The sequence below is a fragment of the Toxotes jaculatrix genome, chromosome 16, assembly GCF_017976425.1.
Source record: "Toxotes jaculatrix isolate fToxJac2 chromosome 16, fToxJac2.pri, whole genome shotgun sequence".
NCBI classification, from domain to species: Eukaryota; Metazoa; Chordata; class Actinopteri; family Toxotidae; genus Toxotes; species Toxotes jaculatrix.
The window spans coordinates 14,812,992-14,828,549 of NC_054409.1; the positions used below are offsets into that span (position 1 = coordinate 14,812,992).

The 15,558-nt window shown below is 40.0% G+C and overlaps 3 protein-coding genes across 4 annotated transcripts; 1 reads left to right on the forward strand and 2 right to left on the reverse strand.

Moving 5' to 3' along the window:
- Positions 1 to 1,029: 1,029 nt before the first annotated feature.
- Positions 1,030 to 4,330, reverse strand: pcyox1 (prenylcysteine oxidase 1). Its single transcript, XM_041059814.1, has 7 exons — positions 4,123 to 4,330; positions 3,752 to 3,896; positions 3,078 to 3,284; positions 2,792 to 2,966; positions 2,456 to 2,667; positions 2,190 to 2,342; positions 1,030 to 2,072 (listed from the first exon to the last, which is right to left on the reverse strand). Exons 2-7 carry the CDS (start codon positions 3,864 to 3,866, stop codon positions 1,402 to 1,404), a joined length of 1,533 nt encoding a protein of 510 aa, XP_040915748.1. The 5' UTR covers positions 3,867 to 3,896; positions 4,123 to 4,330; the 3' UTR covers positions 1,030 to 1,401.
- Positions 4,331 to 5,120: 790 nt separating this feature from the next.
- Positions 5,121 to 6,444, forward strand: fam136a (family with sequence similarity 136 member A). The gene is made up of 3 exons (XM_041059115.1): positions 5,121 to 5,421; positions 5,518 to 5,658; positions 5,814 to 6,444. Exons 1-3 carry the CDS (start codon positions 5,335 to 5,337, stop codon positions 6,000 to 6,002), a joined length of 417 nt encoding a protein of 138 aa, XP_040915049.1. The 5' UTR covers positions 5,121 to 5,334; the 3' UTR covers positions 6,003 to 6,444.
- Positions 6,445 to 7,818: 1,374 nt separating this feature from the next.
- Positions 7,819 to 14,907, reverse strand: gmcl1 (germ cell-less, spermatogenesis associated). Of its 2 annotated transcripts, XR_005895522.1 has the most exons (16): positions 14,568 to 14,907; positions 13,537 to 13,719; positions 13,293 to 13,416; positions 13,090 to 13,186; positions 12,895 to 12,992; positions 12,663 to 12,775; positions 12,495 to 12,560; positions 12,204 to 12,288; positions 12,016 to 12,106; positions 11,772 to 11,912; positions 11,268 to 11,337; positions 11,047 to 11,122; positions 10,796 to 10,941; positions 10,251 to 10,338; positions 9,950 to 10,145; positions 7,819 to 9,634 (listed from the first exon to the last, which is right to left on the reverse strand). XR_005895522.1 is itself a non-coding variant. In XM_041059633.1 (15 exons), exons 2-15 carry the CDS (start codon positions 13,710 to 13,712, stop codon positions 10,005 to 10,007), a joined length of 1,512 nt encoding a protein of 503 aa, XP_040915567.1. In that variant the 5' UTR covers positions 13,713 to 13,719; positions 14,568 to 14,907; the 3' UTR covers positions 7,819 to 10,004. The 2 variants fall into 2 exon arrangements, 1 of the variants encoding a protein (XP_040915567.1); XM_041059633.1 differs by having other exon boundaries at positions 7,819 to 10,145.
- Between the last annotated feature and the right edge of the window lie 651 nt (positions 14,908 to 15,558).

The following is a 15,558-nucleotide window of genomic DNA, read 5'->3' on the forward strand; positions in this document are numbered from 1 at the left end:
CAAACTTCATCTATAAAGCAAGTTTGCAAAGGTCTCTATGAGTGCAATATGTGATGAGAAGTGATTCAGACATAATTAAATTAGGCAAATTAGGGTCTGGAATTAAATATCCAACCAGAGTATAAAGCAGAAGAGGTTGCATCGCTTTATTGTGATTGTAAACACTTTAAAAACATACAGTATCATCTAGGAAGTTTCAGTATTGTCTGATTTCAAATTTATTTGCAATTAAAAGTCTAATTTTTATTTGTGCAGAAGAATCCAGTCTATATACTGCACATTGGTGAGTTTTTGTTGGCAATTGTAACTGGACTTCAGTGTAAAACCAAAGCTTTTTCTATCAATTAAAGTGCACCATTAATATCCTTGCATCTGTATATCCTAACGCATACTCACAACCAGAGAACTTCTTTCAAAAATCTAAAGAAAATACACCTCTAAAACAGCTAAGAAACAATCAGCAATCTAGTGCTCTTCCCACAGTAGCTAAAAAAGATGAAAGTGGTCTAGGTTGGTACAGTGTCTTTAAACAACATGACATCAGATAAGTCCCAGGCACACAATATGCCTCCATTTGTCACAACGTAAGTCAATTACTTTAGAAGCTTTAAGGCACCACAATAGTTTTAACTGGTCAGTGTGATTAGATTCTCTACAATTAAAGCACAACATATTATCAGTCTGTTTAAATAGTAAGAAAATACATTAATTTGTTAATACTTTTTTCCATATCATCCAATTTACAAATAAAAACAAAGAGAAATGGAACAATTATTACCTGAACTGTTTGTATACTGTAAGACAATGACAAGTAGGAAATTTTACCATTTGAGAAGCAGCAACCATTAAAAAACCATTAAAAAAATATATATATATATCTATATATCTATATATATCTATCTATATCTATATCTATATCTATATATATATATATATAGATATAGATATAGATATATATAGATATATATATAGATATATATATATATATAGATATAGATATAGATAGAGAGAGAGAGAGAGAGAGAGAGAAAGAGAGAGAGAGATGTGCACTCTCTCTCTCTCTCTCTCTCTCCCCTTGTAAACTGAAATGATTAGTCAGTTATCAAAATAGTTCTGGGTTAATTTTCTTTCGATTGACTAATCATTTATTCGACTAATGTTGCAGCTCTAATGTCATGGTGTTCCAAGATCATAGCAATTACTTTGGAGGGTACATTGTTATCGGACCAATAGAAATGATGGCAAAAACTGCAAAAATAAGCCCAGAGTTGTTGGGATTTTCCCTGACTGGAGAGTTATTATAGTGCAGCAGGCATGCTCATGAGCATCTGTGTGGGTATACACTGTATTTGACTGATAGTATTTTATAGCTCTTGGTTCTCATCTCAAGTTTCTCACTTTTCAGAGTTCCCCTCTCAGTCGAGTGTGCAGGTCCTCCTGGTCGATCTTGCCGGCCTGTCCGTGCCAGTGATGGTGTGCCAGCAGGGCCACGTTCCTGGCAGAGATTGCGCTTATCTCCATGCAGCTAGCTGCCCACTCCAAAGCATTGAGGTAGTACAGACGGTTATGCAGGATGAAGGGAGGGGTCTTACGATTCGGTGAGCGGTAATCAGGATAAGCCAGCCACCGAGTCTCGGACACCGAATCCCAAGAGAGGAACATGTTCTGCAGCTGCTCTTGAGACAGCGGCTCTGGAGAGAACACCTTCCACACTTTGGTGTGGCTGGCGGGCGGTTGTTTGTAACCCTCAGGGATGTGCACGGGGTCGAGGGAGCTCAGGCTGTTGATGATGGAGCCCTTCGAGTCAGTGGTGAAGACATCAGACACAGTGAACTCTGAGGCTGGCTGTGTGGTCCCGAGGTAGGACACGTTAAGCAAGCCGTGGACCAGAGTTGACACTGTCTGGTGGTAGCGCCCAGGATAGTGAGACGGGATTGGAGGGGAGAAGCCTGAGAAGGTGATGTCAGACTTTCCCTGGTGAAGTGGCGTTGCTATTACCACAATGTCGTACAGAGAGTGAGCTGAGCCCGATTCCCCAACGTAACTGACCTCATAGAAACTGGCTGTGGTGCCTGAAAACGAGATGCAAAGGGACGAAGAAATGTTTGAAAATCAAAAAGTGTGAACGTGCACGTGACAAATCCATCAAGGAGAGAAAATGATAAGCTATCAAAAGATGTGAATATTACCTGTCTTGGAAGGTCGAACCTTGACTGCAATGGAAGTCACTCTGGCAGGGATGAGCTCACTTTTACTGTGGTACAGCAGTCCTGAGCAAACTCTCTTATTGCCTCCATCCACTGCCCACTGACCTGAATCTGCACCTGCTAATGACACAGCCCCTAGAAGACAAGACATAAGTGTTAACTCTAGTTCACACCTTTCAACAAAAATCCTGTATTATTACATACAATATGGGATAAACCAAAACAAATTGTTACACTCTAAAACATACCCACAAAGCTGTGGATGCGGACACTTTGACCATAGTTGACACGAGTGATGGGTGCAACAATATCGTTAAGGAAGATCTGGGAAAATCCTTCTCCTATCATGGTTTCCTCCAGAGTCTGATTCATCAGGGTAAGAAAACTATCGCCACCCATGGCATGCAAGAGCCTGTTCACACTGGAGAATGAGTAACCATACTGCTGGTACTGGTAGATCCTGTGAACAACAGGATTTACGTGATCATTAAGACACCCAACATATCAAAGAACAGTGATTCTGTGTTGATCCCATGCTAAAAGAGTGAGATTTAGGAGCCACGACAAGTGCTTTTCCTCCTTACCTCATAAATTTGTCCAAAATACTCTCCACCCACATCTGCATTCGAAGAAAGTTGAACCCGTATCGCCAGAGCATGCGAAAGACATTAACTATAAACCAGTCGCTCTCTTCAAATGTGAGCTCCTTTCCATCAAAGATTGCAGCTTTAGACGAGACATCTTTCCTCTGAGGAATACCTGAAAAACATAGGAAACGTACTGAAATATAATGGACTCCATGCTAATTATGGTTTCAACTATTCAAGCATTTGTGCTGAGTCTGTTTAATTCAGGATGTGTCGACTTTACCTAATTTTTCAATGAAGTGCTTCATGTGTAGGTTCAAAGGATGTATCACTGAGCCTCCCGTCTCATACTCATGATCTCCGATCTTCACCGTCGCTAGTCGCCCACCAACAATGTCAGATTCAAACACATCGATCTTCACCCCGGTCCCGAACTCCTGCCTCAGGTAATATGCTGCTGCTGTGCCACCAATGCCTGCTCCGACCACAGCTTTAAAGGAGCAATGACAACGGGGTAAACCATGTTTGTAACACGCTCAGCTGGAATTGTTCTCTTGTGGTCCCAATTCCATTTGATCTGACAATCTTATATTCTTGAGATACTTCAAATAGACCCAGCTTACATGCTCAATGATTTCTCAATTAAATGTCTATAAAACATTAGTAAACTACACCATAGTCCAAAACCCAAAGATTTTCAGTTTATAGTGATATTAAACAGATAACAACAGGAAATTTTTATATTTAAGGGGCTGAAAACAGTATTTTTGGCCATTTTTGCAAGAAAAATTAATCAATTACCAAAACAGTTGGTCATTTTTCTGTTGATCACCTATTAATCAACTAATGGTTACAGTTCTAATTCAATTTATACAATGTGTGATAATCTCTTTGGTATATTTTATGTACTTAACAACACTATTTGTTTGTTTGTGTGCAGCCTGTGACTACGCTTACCTATCTTTTTGGGCTGGTCCTGCAGCTCTGGGGCTGAGGCTAGACTTCTCCTCCCTGTGTGCCAAAGCCCCAGGAACAACAGTGCTCTCAGTGACAGGGTTTGTAGACTCATCATGGGCTTCTAGAGCTCTGCACTAAGGAGCATCTGTGCAGGAGAAATAAACATAAACCGCGATCAGTTCAGTTAATGAGTTTCAATCAGTCTTGGTCAAAGGTTACACACTGAGGATTTCAGGCTCACGCAAATAATAACAAGGGAAACTGTAACATAAATGATTATACAGCTGAGTCCAACACTATCATGTCTGTCTAACGTTTTTTTTTTTTAAGTTCATAAAGAGAAAGTGTTCAGTGTTACAGTGTGGACTCACTATTTTAAAAGTCACTGCAAGAGGTCTGTCGTCGATCCAGAAGATGATTTATCTTCACCGTTTCACTTCAGTATCACTTTAAAGCTTTGCTAAAACGCCTCCGTTTACTGAAACAGAAAACTGAACCGCTGACAAACGCCACAAACAGATCCGAATCGGAAATAACTCACTAAACTCGTGTCGAGATTGAAACATGTCGGAGCACCGTGAACGTCTCTAAATATTGAGACACACTTCCGGACACGCTCGCGTTTCCGTCCGTTTCACAATAAAAGATTAAAGGTTAATGGTTAATTTGCAACCATTTAATAATGAAAAATTACAATAATTTATTACTTCATCGTAAACATATGATTTTAGTTCCTGTACAGATGAAAAGTAAACAGAAAAATTACAAACATTTTATTTTACAATGTCCTACATGTATTCAGCTACTTTAGATTTAATTACTTCACAGATTAAGATGTTTCATGCAAAACATATGATGATCTTATAAAATATGATGCAGTGTTTGCTACTATGTTAACCAGCAGTGTATAAAGCACCGGTCAATTACAACATTAAAGAACAATATCTAATAATCAATGTGTAATTAATAATATAATAAAAGGAGCGTTACTTTTCACTTCAAAAAATTCTGGTCAAACGTTTGCGTAGAACTACGTATCTGTCTGCACTGGAGTATTAATATTTGCGTTGGCTGTAAATGAAGGACAAATCCAGTAAGGATACTATTCAAAGGAGCTTTTATTTTGAAAGGCCACTTTATCTGTGCGACTAGAAGCTGAGCGGAAGTGATCGTTTCTTTTCTGTCACTTCTCGTTAAACATCAATAAACATTGTGAATAGTAAATTTCTGGCCATAAGAACAAGCCAGCGATACTCTATCATATCATTCAGAGTGTGCACACTTTCCAATCCTGCCTGGATAAAAACTATCAATCTCCTTGGAGCTAATTTTGAAGTCTGATCACACAAAACGGAAGAGAACTTTTTTTTCTAAACCGGTTGCGGAAGAAAAGCGGAAGTGGTACAATCATGTCTCATTTTGAACCATGCTTGAATGGAGGTGACCTTAGGTTGTTATAAAATTGTAAAGTAAGGGAACTTGGCGACAGCTTTGCCGTGGACACAGCAGGTACATCGCTTCAGTCCGGTTTCGTTTAGCTTAACTATTCGTGAGGGCCTAGTGAGTGCACAGGGCGAGCAGAGATGGCTGGAGATCACCAGGCACGCATGCAGACTGTGGTGGAAGAAATGGTCCAAAGCCTGGAGAGAGACCATATCCGTAAAATGCAGGTAGGTGTCTTACCTGCAGAAACGTGAACTGTGCGTGCAGCGCTCTCTGCAGCATCTGAATCCATCGCATATCTCGTCTGGTCGCTCCTGCTGCAGGGTCGCATGTTCCGGTGCAGCGCAGACTGCTGTGATCGCCCCACAGACTCCATGTCTCAGGTGCATCAATGCATCGATAGGTGTCACACTCCGCTGGCCAAAGCTCAGGGACTGGTCACTTCAGAGCTGGAGAAGTTTCAGGTGAGTGACAAAGAGATCTGTCCACTGTCACCACCACACTGCACTCGGGCCACATGTAACAGGTGATCCTTTTAATGAAAGTTATTATTTAGTTATTAGACAAAACCGCGTTATATGTCCAAAAACCGCGTCTTCTGTCCTCTTTGCCTCCCCAGGACCGTCTGACCAGATGCACGATGCATTGCAACGATAAGGCAAAGGATTTTTTTGACTCCGGCGCCAAGGAGCCAGCTGTTCAGTCACTGATGGAACGCTGTGTGGGCAGTTGTGTGGACGATCACATTAACCTCATCCCCAGCATGACCCGACGGCTCAAAGAGAATTTGGACTCTATACAGCAATGATGATGAGCCGGTGGGTGGCTGTGGTCCATCCAGCGGCACAGGGTTAGTCGACTCAGCCAGTTTGACCAGTAACAACTGAAGAATACAGGAGCTGGAACATCATTAAAAAGGCAGGGAGAGTGGAGTTTAAAGTCATGCGAGAAAAAGAGTAGCATTTTGACAGGTTTAACAGGCTGAATTTTGGTGTTGTGGAGATTTTAAAACTGGTCAGTGTGAGATTTATTATCGTACTCAGTGTAATGTACAAACAGTAATGTCCTTGGAGACAGGGAGCTGAAAGGTTTTGGCTTGTTAGATCCTGGTTCTTATGCAACGAGAAATGAGCCCCCTCATGCCTTGTTCTTTTTTTTTGGTCATTTTTATTATGAATTGTTCTGTTATTGTCTTACCTCCCACGGTGAGATGTGATTATATAATGGAATTAAAAGTACTGTAGATGGAACTGGTTTCGGACTGTACTACTTCTATAATATCAACAACACGATCTCTGGTAATGATAAACACCAGCGATACTTTAGTTACAAGTATTTTAATGACTGCAGAATATCATCTATAGTATAATAAGAATATTATTGATTATATACAAATAATGGTCCAAGAAAGGCACCACTGTAAGGTGACTGCAGGAGGAACACATTGTGGACCTGATGTAAATCCCACAACCCATTTAACTAATCCAAATCTAATACAATGTCAATATTCATTTTATGTTTTAATTTCACAGCTAGTGAAACTATTTTAGTTATGCAGCCTGTCTGCTGAATTGCACAACAATTGAACTGGATATCAGTAACACAACATTACATCAAGTCTGAGAATAAGAGTCAGTAGATTATACAAACTTATAGTCTATAGTAGATATAGTGAAGTAATAACCATCAATAATGGATGAACCACAGCATCTTTTTCTGATAAGAGTTAAAAAGAACAGTTTAGCCAACTAAGCCAACCTTAACAGACTTAGAGGCTAAGTGTCCTCTCTGAACCTGCATAGAAAGAAAGCTCTTTAGTAGCTGGGACTGGTTTACCCAAACAATATGATCAACATTTAGCAAATAACTGGAATTGTTCTGTTATCTTTACTACAGTGACCAGAACAGAGAGGAGCCAACTGAGAAGAAAAGTTGTGCCACCTACACACTGAACTTTGAGCCACTCTGACAGGAGGAAGCTGCAAAACATTTAATCTGACTTTTTAGAGGCTCTTAAAAATACAGACATAAAATTCTCTCTAGGCTTCTTGTGGAAATTGTGTCTTAATCCTTAATTGACAGGATTTCTAATTAGTTCTATTCATTCCTAACAAATACTGGTAACAAATACCAGTATTTGTTAGGAATGTCAACTGCTAACAGGCACAGAGGGGATCAAACGGACTCTGCAGAGAATATGTTGTGTTAGGGTTGTTGGTTGTCAGTGATCATCTAATAAATTAAAATGAGCCTTTAAGCAATAAAGGATTAATCATTACAGGATTAGTCATCATGCCAAACTGATAATTATGTGCAGCAGTGTTCTGAGTAATTCCATATTAGATTAGACAGAGCATGATCACTGACATTAATGGAATCAAACCGCTGGACAGCAGTGTAAAATGTGTTACTGTGAGCACGCTGCAGTGAATATCACCAAGTAGGAAATCATAGTGACAGGAGAGATGTTAAGCTGCGCACCACATACTGCTGAATATCAAGAGAAAAAAAAAAACAATTGTGGAAGAAGGGCAATATAAAACTGGCTACAAAAGAATAAATACAGAATTAACTGAGCAGATGTAGTAAAGATCTACTTTGGAAAAATAGATGGGATCATGTGATAGCACCACAGCCCACATGAATGGGCAGTTTTATTGGCAGTTGAGAATTGTGTACATATTTTCCTTTGCAAAAAATAAATCCATAGAAATACAAATGAAGTAAAAAATAAATAAATGCCAAATAAAAACACCTTTAACATTTAACTTGATGACAGTTACAGTTGCAGCTATACAGGGGTGTCATACTGACAAGAATGAATTAGCAGTACGTGTTTGCTTTATGAAAATCCCCACATTCAGTTTTCAAAACAACATGAGGTAACAAATTTTCAAAACTGCCGCACAAATAGTGAACTAATCAAAAAAGTACAACATAACTGCAAAGGTTCTCGATGCTGTGAAAGGAGCAGTGTAAAAGTTATGCTCACAAGTGCCTGTACAACACAATATGAAGTTTATATAATGAAATGAACCGACTGCACTGCTAAAGAAAAGCAGGGGGACAGTTAAATGGATATCTGCAGCATGCAGTGAACATCAGGGCGCTGGTGTCAGTGACAGGTATTCTAACTGTGACCTGTGTAAAGGAGGCAAACACCTTAAGACTCCTGGAGCCTCATGTCTCACGAAGAAAGATTACTGGGTTAAGTCTGGCTTTTTCTGACCTCATAATGCTGGTTCACTCAGAGGTATGTACTTGAACTTTGCTGGTTTACTTGCTTCATTTGAATGTTTTTTTTTTCACATTAAGTTTTATAAATTAAATGTTTGCATTGCAAAGCATTAACAGAAGCCGCATGCAGACAAGCCCAACTTAAGACTGAGTGACCAAAGCGAGATCAACCCATGGACCCTGTAGAGTTAAGAATGAAAATAGGCTGAAAATCCTGCTTTCACTGCATCTATCTGTTATATATCTGCTGGGTGTAGTCATTGGCTGCACTTAAATCAGCTGCTGGTGTGCAACTTTCTGCGTAGCAACAATGGCAGGGAAAGCTGAAATGGGGAATAGGCAAAATATGAGGTGGCAGGTATGACACTGAATCTCTATCAGCTCTTAAGTGTTGGCTGAGATTGTACAGTACCTTTTTCCATTTGGGTTCTGCCACAACGAGCCATGTGAGATATGTGTTTATCAGTATTTATTGGACGCTCTACAATACTGTTGTTGTCCGTGGTATGCTGTTTGGTTGCCGCACTGAGCCAACAATTCAGTCAGTACAAACCAACGATGCAGTTTTCAGTGCAAATTAGAAATGGAGTAGAAAACATTTCCACCCTGTCTCATAACGGCACTGTGCTGGACGGGTTTTCGAATGCACCCATCAGTAGAGTGAAGGACTGCACCGCCAGTCCAAATATGGTCAAACAGACTTGAAACTTCTCATGCAAGTCAGTGCAACAACTGCTCTTCTAACAGACCATTATACGGTTTTTCATCTTTTAAGTTCAGAGTTATCTTACTGATGCTGAGAAATTCCACTGACCTCTGAGCAATGGACTAATTCTGATGAAATGCTGAGCTGTCTTTCATTTTGAATCATGTAGGGTTATAGTTGGAGACATCCAAACATTAACCAACAATTTCTGTTTGCCCAGAGTGGATCTGTATTCCAGTTAATTTCATGGAAGTCACTAGGTCTGAGCTTTACCCTGCAGTGTGATGAGGCATTTCAAGTTTCACCCTCTGGCAATGTTCCCATGTTCCAGGATAATCAATCTCTCATTCATACTGACAACCCAGTTCCAGAGGGGTTTCATTAACACAAGTATAAGGCGAAATCTTTCTGCTGTCTTCATAAACACCAGATCTAAACATCAAGTAGCCATTATTTCAAAGTTCTGAAGTGCAGAGTCCCAAGCAGTTTTCCACCATCTCAAAAAACAAACAAAAAAACTAGAGGTTATCCATCTTGATGAATGGCCTGACATCTCAGTGCAGACAGTTCCTGACAGAGACCCGAGGAGAAGTAAAGCTGCTCTGAAGGCAAAGGGTGGCCTAATCCTTCCTGGCCACTGTGATGTGTCTATCATACAGTAGACTCTATGTACAGCTTACTCAGAATGTGCCAAAACACTGGATACATCGATACAAAACATTTTCTCCATCACACCTCACTGAGTTACAAAGCATGCAGACGATATGTCCAATGTGTAAATGGTGTTAAATATGACAGTGGATTGTACATACAAGCTTGTGTCAGTGTCTCGGCGTCATCAGAGGAATGGTAGCAGTTGGACAGGCATCAAGACACACTGCGAGCAGTGCTTTCTTGTTCTGAGGAATCAGGACGGTTGTCCGACTGGGGCGACGTATACAGGAAGTTACAGCACACGTAGAGAGGGAATGATAACAAGCGGCTGTCCAGGTTCATCACCACATACTCCTGAATGATTGAAGGGAAAGAGTATTCAGCAAGTCCACAAGACAATGTCGTGAGAACTGAGCCACTTACACCTGAAATCTATATCTCTATACAGCTTTCACTGACCTGGTCTTTCTCAAGGGTGAGAAGCTGGTAACCTGTTGATCGACTGCAGACCAGCTTTCCACGGCTATCAAAGGAGGCCAAACGTAACCTGGATAAATACAAATCGAAAACTGTAAGTTTAAGGTTTTCCCAAGACTAAAGCTACTTTTTTCGAAATGTCAAATTATTCCTTTAAAAAAAACACTGAAAACCGAGATTCAGTACATCCTTTTTATTTCTAATAACCAAATAAGCTCAGGTTCCCACTTTTGCTGCAGCTGAACTCACACAGATCCCCAACTTTCTACTGTGCCACTTCTTTTTCATTTTTTTTGACTGAACTATTGTGAATGGAAGCAACAAAACCTACACCACTGAATATGTTTTGTCTGCGACTCTTCTTGCTGATGAATTACATTTTATTTTTCAGATCATACCTGTAATCGTTATTGTTTAATTTACAGAATGATCATTTTAGCTTCCGTATTTAAAACTGCATGATACACACACAGTTACATGCAGGATTTAGACACAGGAAATGTTCAAAGGTTGGCTATACCACTGACCTGTAGGCCAAATGCCTCCGAGGTTGCAGACTCACAGCGCCCCCACATGGCTGACTCAGAGTATTCCTCTTGAAGACTATGAAGCGGTTTGTGTAGGTCACCAACAGGTCGAAACCAAAGTTAAAACCTGTCCACCGCCAGCAGTACTGAGGAAAGGAAAATATCACTGTTTTTTTTCTGTACAAATTAAAATAAATACGTTAACTGCAAGAGAGCAAAAGTTCCTGTAACAGTGATACTGTCTGACTTACATCTCCATCTTTTGTCAGCTTCCTTCCACACCTCATACTGCTCAGCTCAAACTCCTCTTTGTTAGCTTCCTGGGGACTAATGATAGACACCTTTGTCATCGCACAACTTTAAAATCATATTTCATACATATAGTTTTTGTGGTTATACCAAGAAGCCACAGCAGTTACAATTAATGTAAGTCCACTGACTCATAACAGTTCTTTAAGTCTCAGGTACCCACCCATTGTCATTGTCAAACTCTGTCCGAAGCATGGCAAACCACTGGTTTTTGTACACCGACGTTAGCCAATCTGGAATATAGAGAATGAACAGAAAGTTGGTCACAGTGCACAAACACATGGAGGAGGCTGTTCCCAAAAATGTAATGACACTGTTTACTGCTTTACACTTTGTCTGCTAGCTTCTGGTGAATTCAAGTTCAGTTTAAGGAGACCTGTATGATTCTTACTGCTGCTCGCAATGAAATGAGACAATTTAGATAACAGAATCGCATACAAACATGAAAACAGAATATTGGCAACTTATTTGGGCCCATTCTTCCCAGAACTTTCAGCCAAGTAATGTAAAAACCCATGAAAACTATATTTAAGCATTAAAATGCTAAAATTAAATTGTCCGGTTGATTCAAAACCACTTTGCTGCTTTGAGATTAGGTAATGAAATGAAGGACCTTTTCTTTCCAAAGCATAGAAGATACATGATGTTAGGCAGAACTAAAGCTCACCAGGTGGCAAAATGTTATCCCTCTCCAGGATGCGTGCAGATGCCAGATCGTTGATGATGTACTGGAGACGAACGTATTTGAACACTGAACGAAAAGGTGCACCCTCATCTGTGTTCAAGAAGGGCTCTTTCTCACACAGGTCTGCAGACCAAGGTTATTTGAAAACAGAGTCAAACATCTGTGCTTGGTTGTCAACGCAAAAAAGTTTCACATTATATTATTTCATCATGTGGCTTAACAGTACCAGTCCTGCGTTTGCAAAGCCAAGCATCAGCATCAGCCAGAAGCTGCTTGATGGGGCCGTCCCATGATGGATTGAGCTGCAGAAACATCCACTACACAGAGAGAAAATTATGAGAGCTGCTATTAAAACACTCTGATAGTATAGTGTGTGTATTTGAAAATTATGAAGTATATAACGTTTCCTTCTACCTTTTTCAGAGCAGTGTATACATCCATCTCCACCTGCATGACAAACAGGTCTGAGGACTGAATGAGCTGCTCCATCACCTCTGCCCTGTGAAGGCAGTGCAGAAACAAATGTAAGTGTGGTCACAGACAATGATTTTACACTGTGGTTTGAAATATAATTTCTCAAGCCATTTTATTTCATCATCCTCATAGAAAAAAAAAAGTCACAGCATTAAAACTTATACAGATGATTTTAATCATAGGCTTTAATTTGATGTGAAAACTAAAGAACTGTGAGCTGAGCACACATACCCAAGTTCTTTCATCAGGTCGACATTTTGATGGGTCATCAGGTTGTTCAGAAGCCACTCAAGACACCTGCAGCAAGAAAGAGACAAACACATATACAGCATAAATTACATACAAACATACCTATTAATTATGGCAATTTGAAATTATTTTTATTTATTGAAATCTGACTTTTTCATGACTGAATCCAAGCCGTAGATACTGGCACAAGCGTAGTAGCCGCAAACAGTCTTAGCACTGATGTTTTCCTTCATGGTCTCTCCACACTGCTGGATCAAACCATCCTGTGGACAACAACAAACCACAAGGCTTGATTAGGTTTTCTGTCATATGATTGCATTTCTACATTTATAAATATTTGCATGTATTTGCGACAGTAACTGACTTCTTTCAATGTTCTTACCAGCTGTAGCATACAAGCAGCAGCAAGAATACTGACGACTCTGCTAGGCTTGATCAGAACATCATCCCGGTACAGGGATCCAAATACGACCTGTAGAGCTACACACATAAAACAGTACAGTGCTATCAGTAAAACATACAAACAAAACAAACAAAAACAGTCAACTGATGGCTTCTGAGACTGAAATACTCTCACCTTCAGTGTCAATGTTCTGGTCCGGGATCTCCAAGTTGATTTCCATCATGTTAGACTCCTTCCAAGAGCCACTGAACATACTGGAGAAATATCCTGACTGCATAATGCAAGAAAGAGGAAGAACAAGTATTAAATGATAAGGATAATCCACAAATAAGGACATATCACTGACTGTTTTTGTGTCATGTTTGTTGATGTTTTACCTGGCACAGGTACACTTTGTGGAGGTTCCACTCCTGTCCCAAAGCACAAATGCGAATGTCACTGTTTTCACCATTCAGGAACAAGGTTTGATAAATGTATCTTGATGTGCTTTTCAGTTTCTTCCTACTCAGGTTTGGAAAACACAAACAACACAGGAGAGACCAACATCAGGGTAAGACAAGAAACTGACGACTGAAAGATATTTCACACTGAACTGATCACAGGTTCTTTGACTGGACTTGCCTACGAGGTGTATCTAGTATGGCATCATCCTCCTCTTGTTCACTGTCACAGTCACACTGTGCATTTCTTTTCCTCTTCTTACACTCACAACTGTGTTTGCGACCAGTACTTGAACCTTCTCCAGCCTCCTCTGGCCCCTGTGAGGGAGACTGGAACCTGCTGCCCAGACTTCCCATCTCTTCCCTTTCAAAGACACATGAAACAAACAAAACAATTGTCAAAAATAACAAGTCAGCTTTACTGTATCTTCACATAGCAACAGGGCTATATAAATCAATACATCGATATACATCGAGAGCATATACTGTAGACTTTGGCTCTTGCAGTACTGTGATATAGCTTATGTTGGAGTTTTCTGTTACTCCCTCTAATAATGGATTTAATTCCTGAACAGTTAGTTGAGTTATTTTTTAATGAACTGATTGTTTAGTCTACAAAATGTCAAAAAAAAAAAGATGAAAAGTTCACATGAAAATGATTCAGATTTTCAGAACAGTTGCTGATTAATTCTGTTTCTAGACTAACTGAGAATTAATTTCAGCACATTTATTTTTTTACACTATGTTACAATTTCATGAACTTGTCTGAATGTGTTATGAAAGGAACAGAATGTTTGGACATCATATTACTTACAGTGTGGTATTCAAAAACACTGATATATAATTTTATCGATACTATCTTTCTCGCCATTAAAACGATGCCAATACTCTTCATCAGAAAAGCCATCATCTAGTTAAATGTTCAAGAAAAAAGCAAATGACATCAGATCAAATTTGTTAGTTAATGTGGTGCTGTTATCATCTCGCTAACTAAAAGAAAGGTCCACTGTGGCAACAGACGCCACGAGATTTTCCTGTACTATGAGTCTGAGGACGCAACAAAACAAAATTTAACCTAAATTAAGTGTAATTGGCTACAGATGTCCATGACAAGAGTCTAATCGTTAGACTCTTGCAGATGCTGAGGGAGGGAACCCTCAGCATCTGCAAACCACACGTACTGAACAACAAACAACGACTCAGCTGACTCACCAGATGATCAGCACCGGGCAGGCTGAGGGTGAGGTGTAAGGTTAATTTGGACGGTAAACACCGGCTGATTATCCCCCGGTCAGACAGTCTGTCAGACACCGACGAGCCAGCTGAGGAGGAGCTAACCTCAAAGCTAGCTTAGCTGCCAAATTCACACACAAAAACACGTCCGAAAGCAGTAACAGCGTTACTCCGGACAAGCTGCTCCTCCACACAAGCCTCCAGACGGCAAACCCCTCTTTAGTTCCAGTTACATTTTTCTAAATTGGAGCTGATTAAAACACAGAGGTAGGAGAAGGTGTGTAACTATCCTGAAAGTCTGTGGCTGCTTTTGTTATTCTTCTTCTCTCGCTAGTTACCAGTGGCATGTCTACGTCAAAGGCGGCTGCTCTGCTCGACGGCGCCACCTAGTGTGAGACGGGCGGATTACACAAGTCTGAAAAACCGGTCGAACCCTTCACCACTCGTTTTGTTTTTTCTTTTAACCCTTCTTCTAACCCTAACCCTTTTTTTTAAATTTAATCAGCCCTTATATCGTATATTAATCATCATAGACGTATATGAAAACTCGATGACCCATCTTACATTTTTTAGCATTTTAGGCAGTAAGCAGCAGCTAGCTGAACCCCATTTATTTAATTGTTTTTGTTGCTTGAAGTTAAGCAACAAAAACAAAATGAAAACCATTTCAAAACCATAAACTATTATTTGAAAACATTCTCACCTTCGCACAGTAGTGTATTTTATACTGTGTATATATACAGTGCATTCATAGTATTTATGGTCTTAATTTAACAGCTCGTTTTGCTCGTTTTTGAAACTCTTTTCTTGTGTTACTTATGCATTATATACATACCATACATTTTTGCCTAAATGTTTAATTATTAAAAAAAAAAAAAAAGGGGGGCGGGGGGGCATCGTAAGGAATCCACCAACAGCAGGATGTGACGTGTGAGGTGCTCCATCTGGGGGCGTGGTCACCCGAGAAACC

Bases quoted from the DNA above. Each gene is read 5' to 3' on its own strand.
- pcyox1 (XM_041059814.1), bottom strand. From the start codon at position 3,866: ATGATGAGTCTACAAACCCTGTCACTGAGAGCACTGTTGTTCCTGGGG. The intron at 3,285-3,751 runs GTAAGCGTAGTC...GCTCCTTTAAAG, and splicing joins GGACCAGCCCAAAAAGATAG to CTGTGGTCGGAGCAGGCATT. The intron at 2,967-3,077 runs GTAAAGTCGACA...TATGTTTTTCAG, and splicing joins GCACTTCATTGAAAAATTAG to GTATTCCTCAGAGGAAAGAT.
- fam136a (XM_041059115.1), top strand. From the start codon at position 5,335: ATGGCTGGAGATCACCAGGCACGCATGCAGACTGTGGTGGAAGAAATG. The intron at 5,422-5,517 runs GTAGGTGTCTTA...CTCCTGCTGCAG, and splicing joins ACCATATCCGTAAAATGCAG to GGTCGCATGTTCCGGTGCAG. The intron at 5,659-5,813 runs GTGAGTGACAAA...TTGCCTCCCCAG, and splicing joins CAGAGCTGGAGAAGTTTCAG to GACCGTCTGACCAGATGCAC.
- gmcl1 (XM_041059633.1), bottom strand. From the start codon at position 13,712: ATGGGAAGTCTGGGCAGCAGGTTCCAGTCTCCCTCACAGGGGCCAGAG. The intron at 12,561-12,662 runs GTCAGATTTCAA...TTCTTGCTGCAG, and splicing joins TTGGATTCAGTCATGAAAAA to GTGTCTTGAGTGGCTTCTGA. The intron at 12,289-12,494 runs GTATGTGTGCTC...CTGCCTTCACAG, and splicing joins GACCTGATGAAAGAACTTGG to GGCAGAGGTGATGGAGCAGC.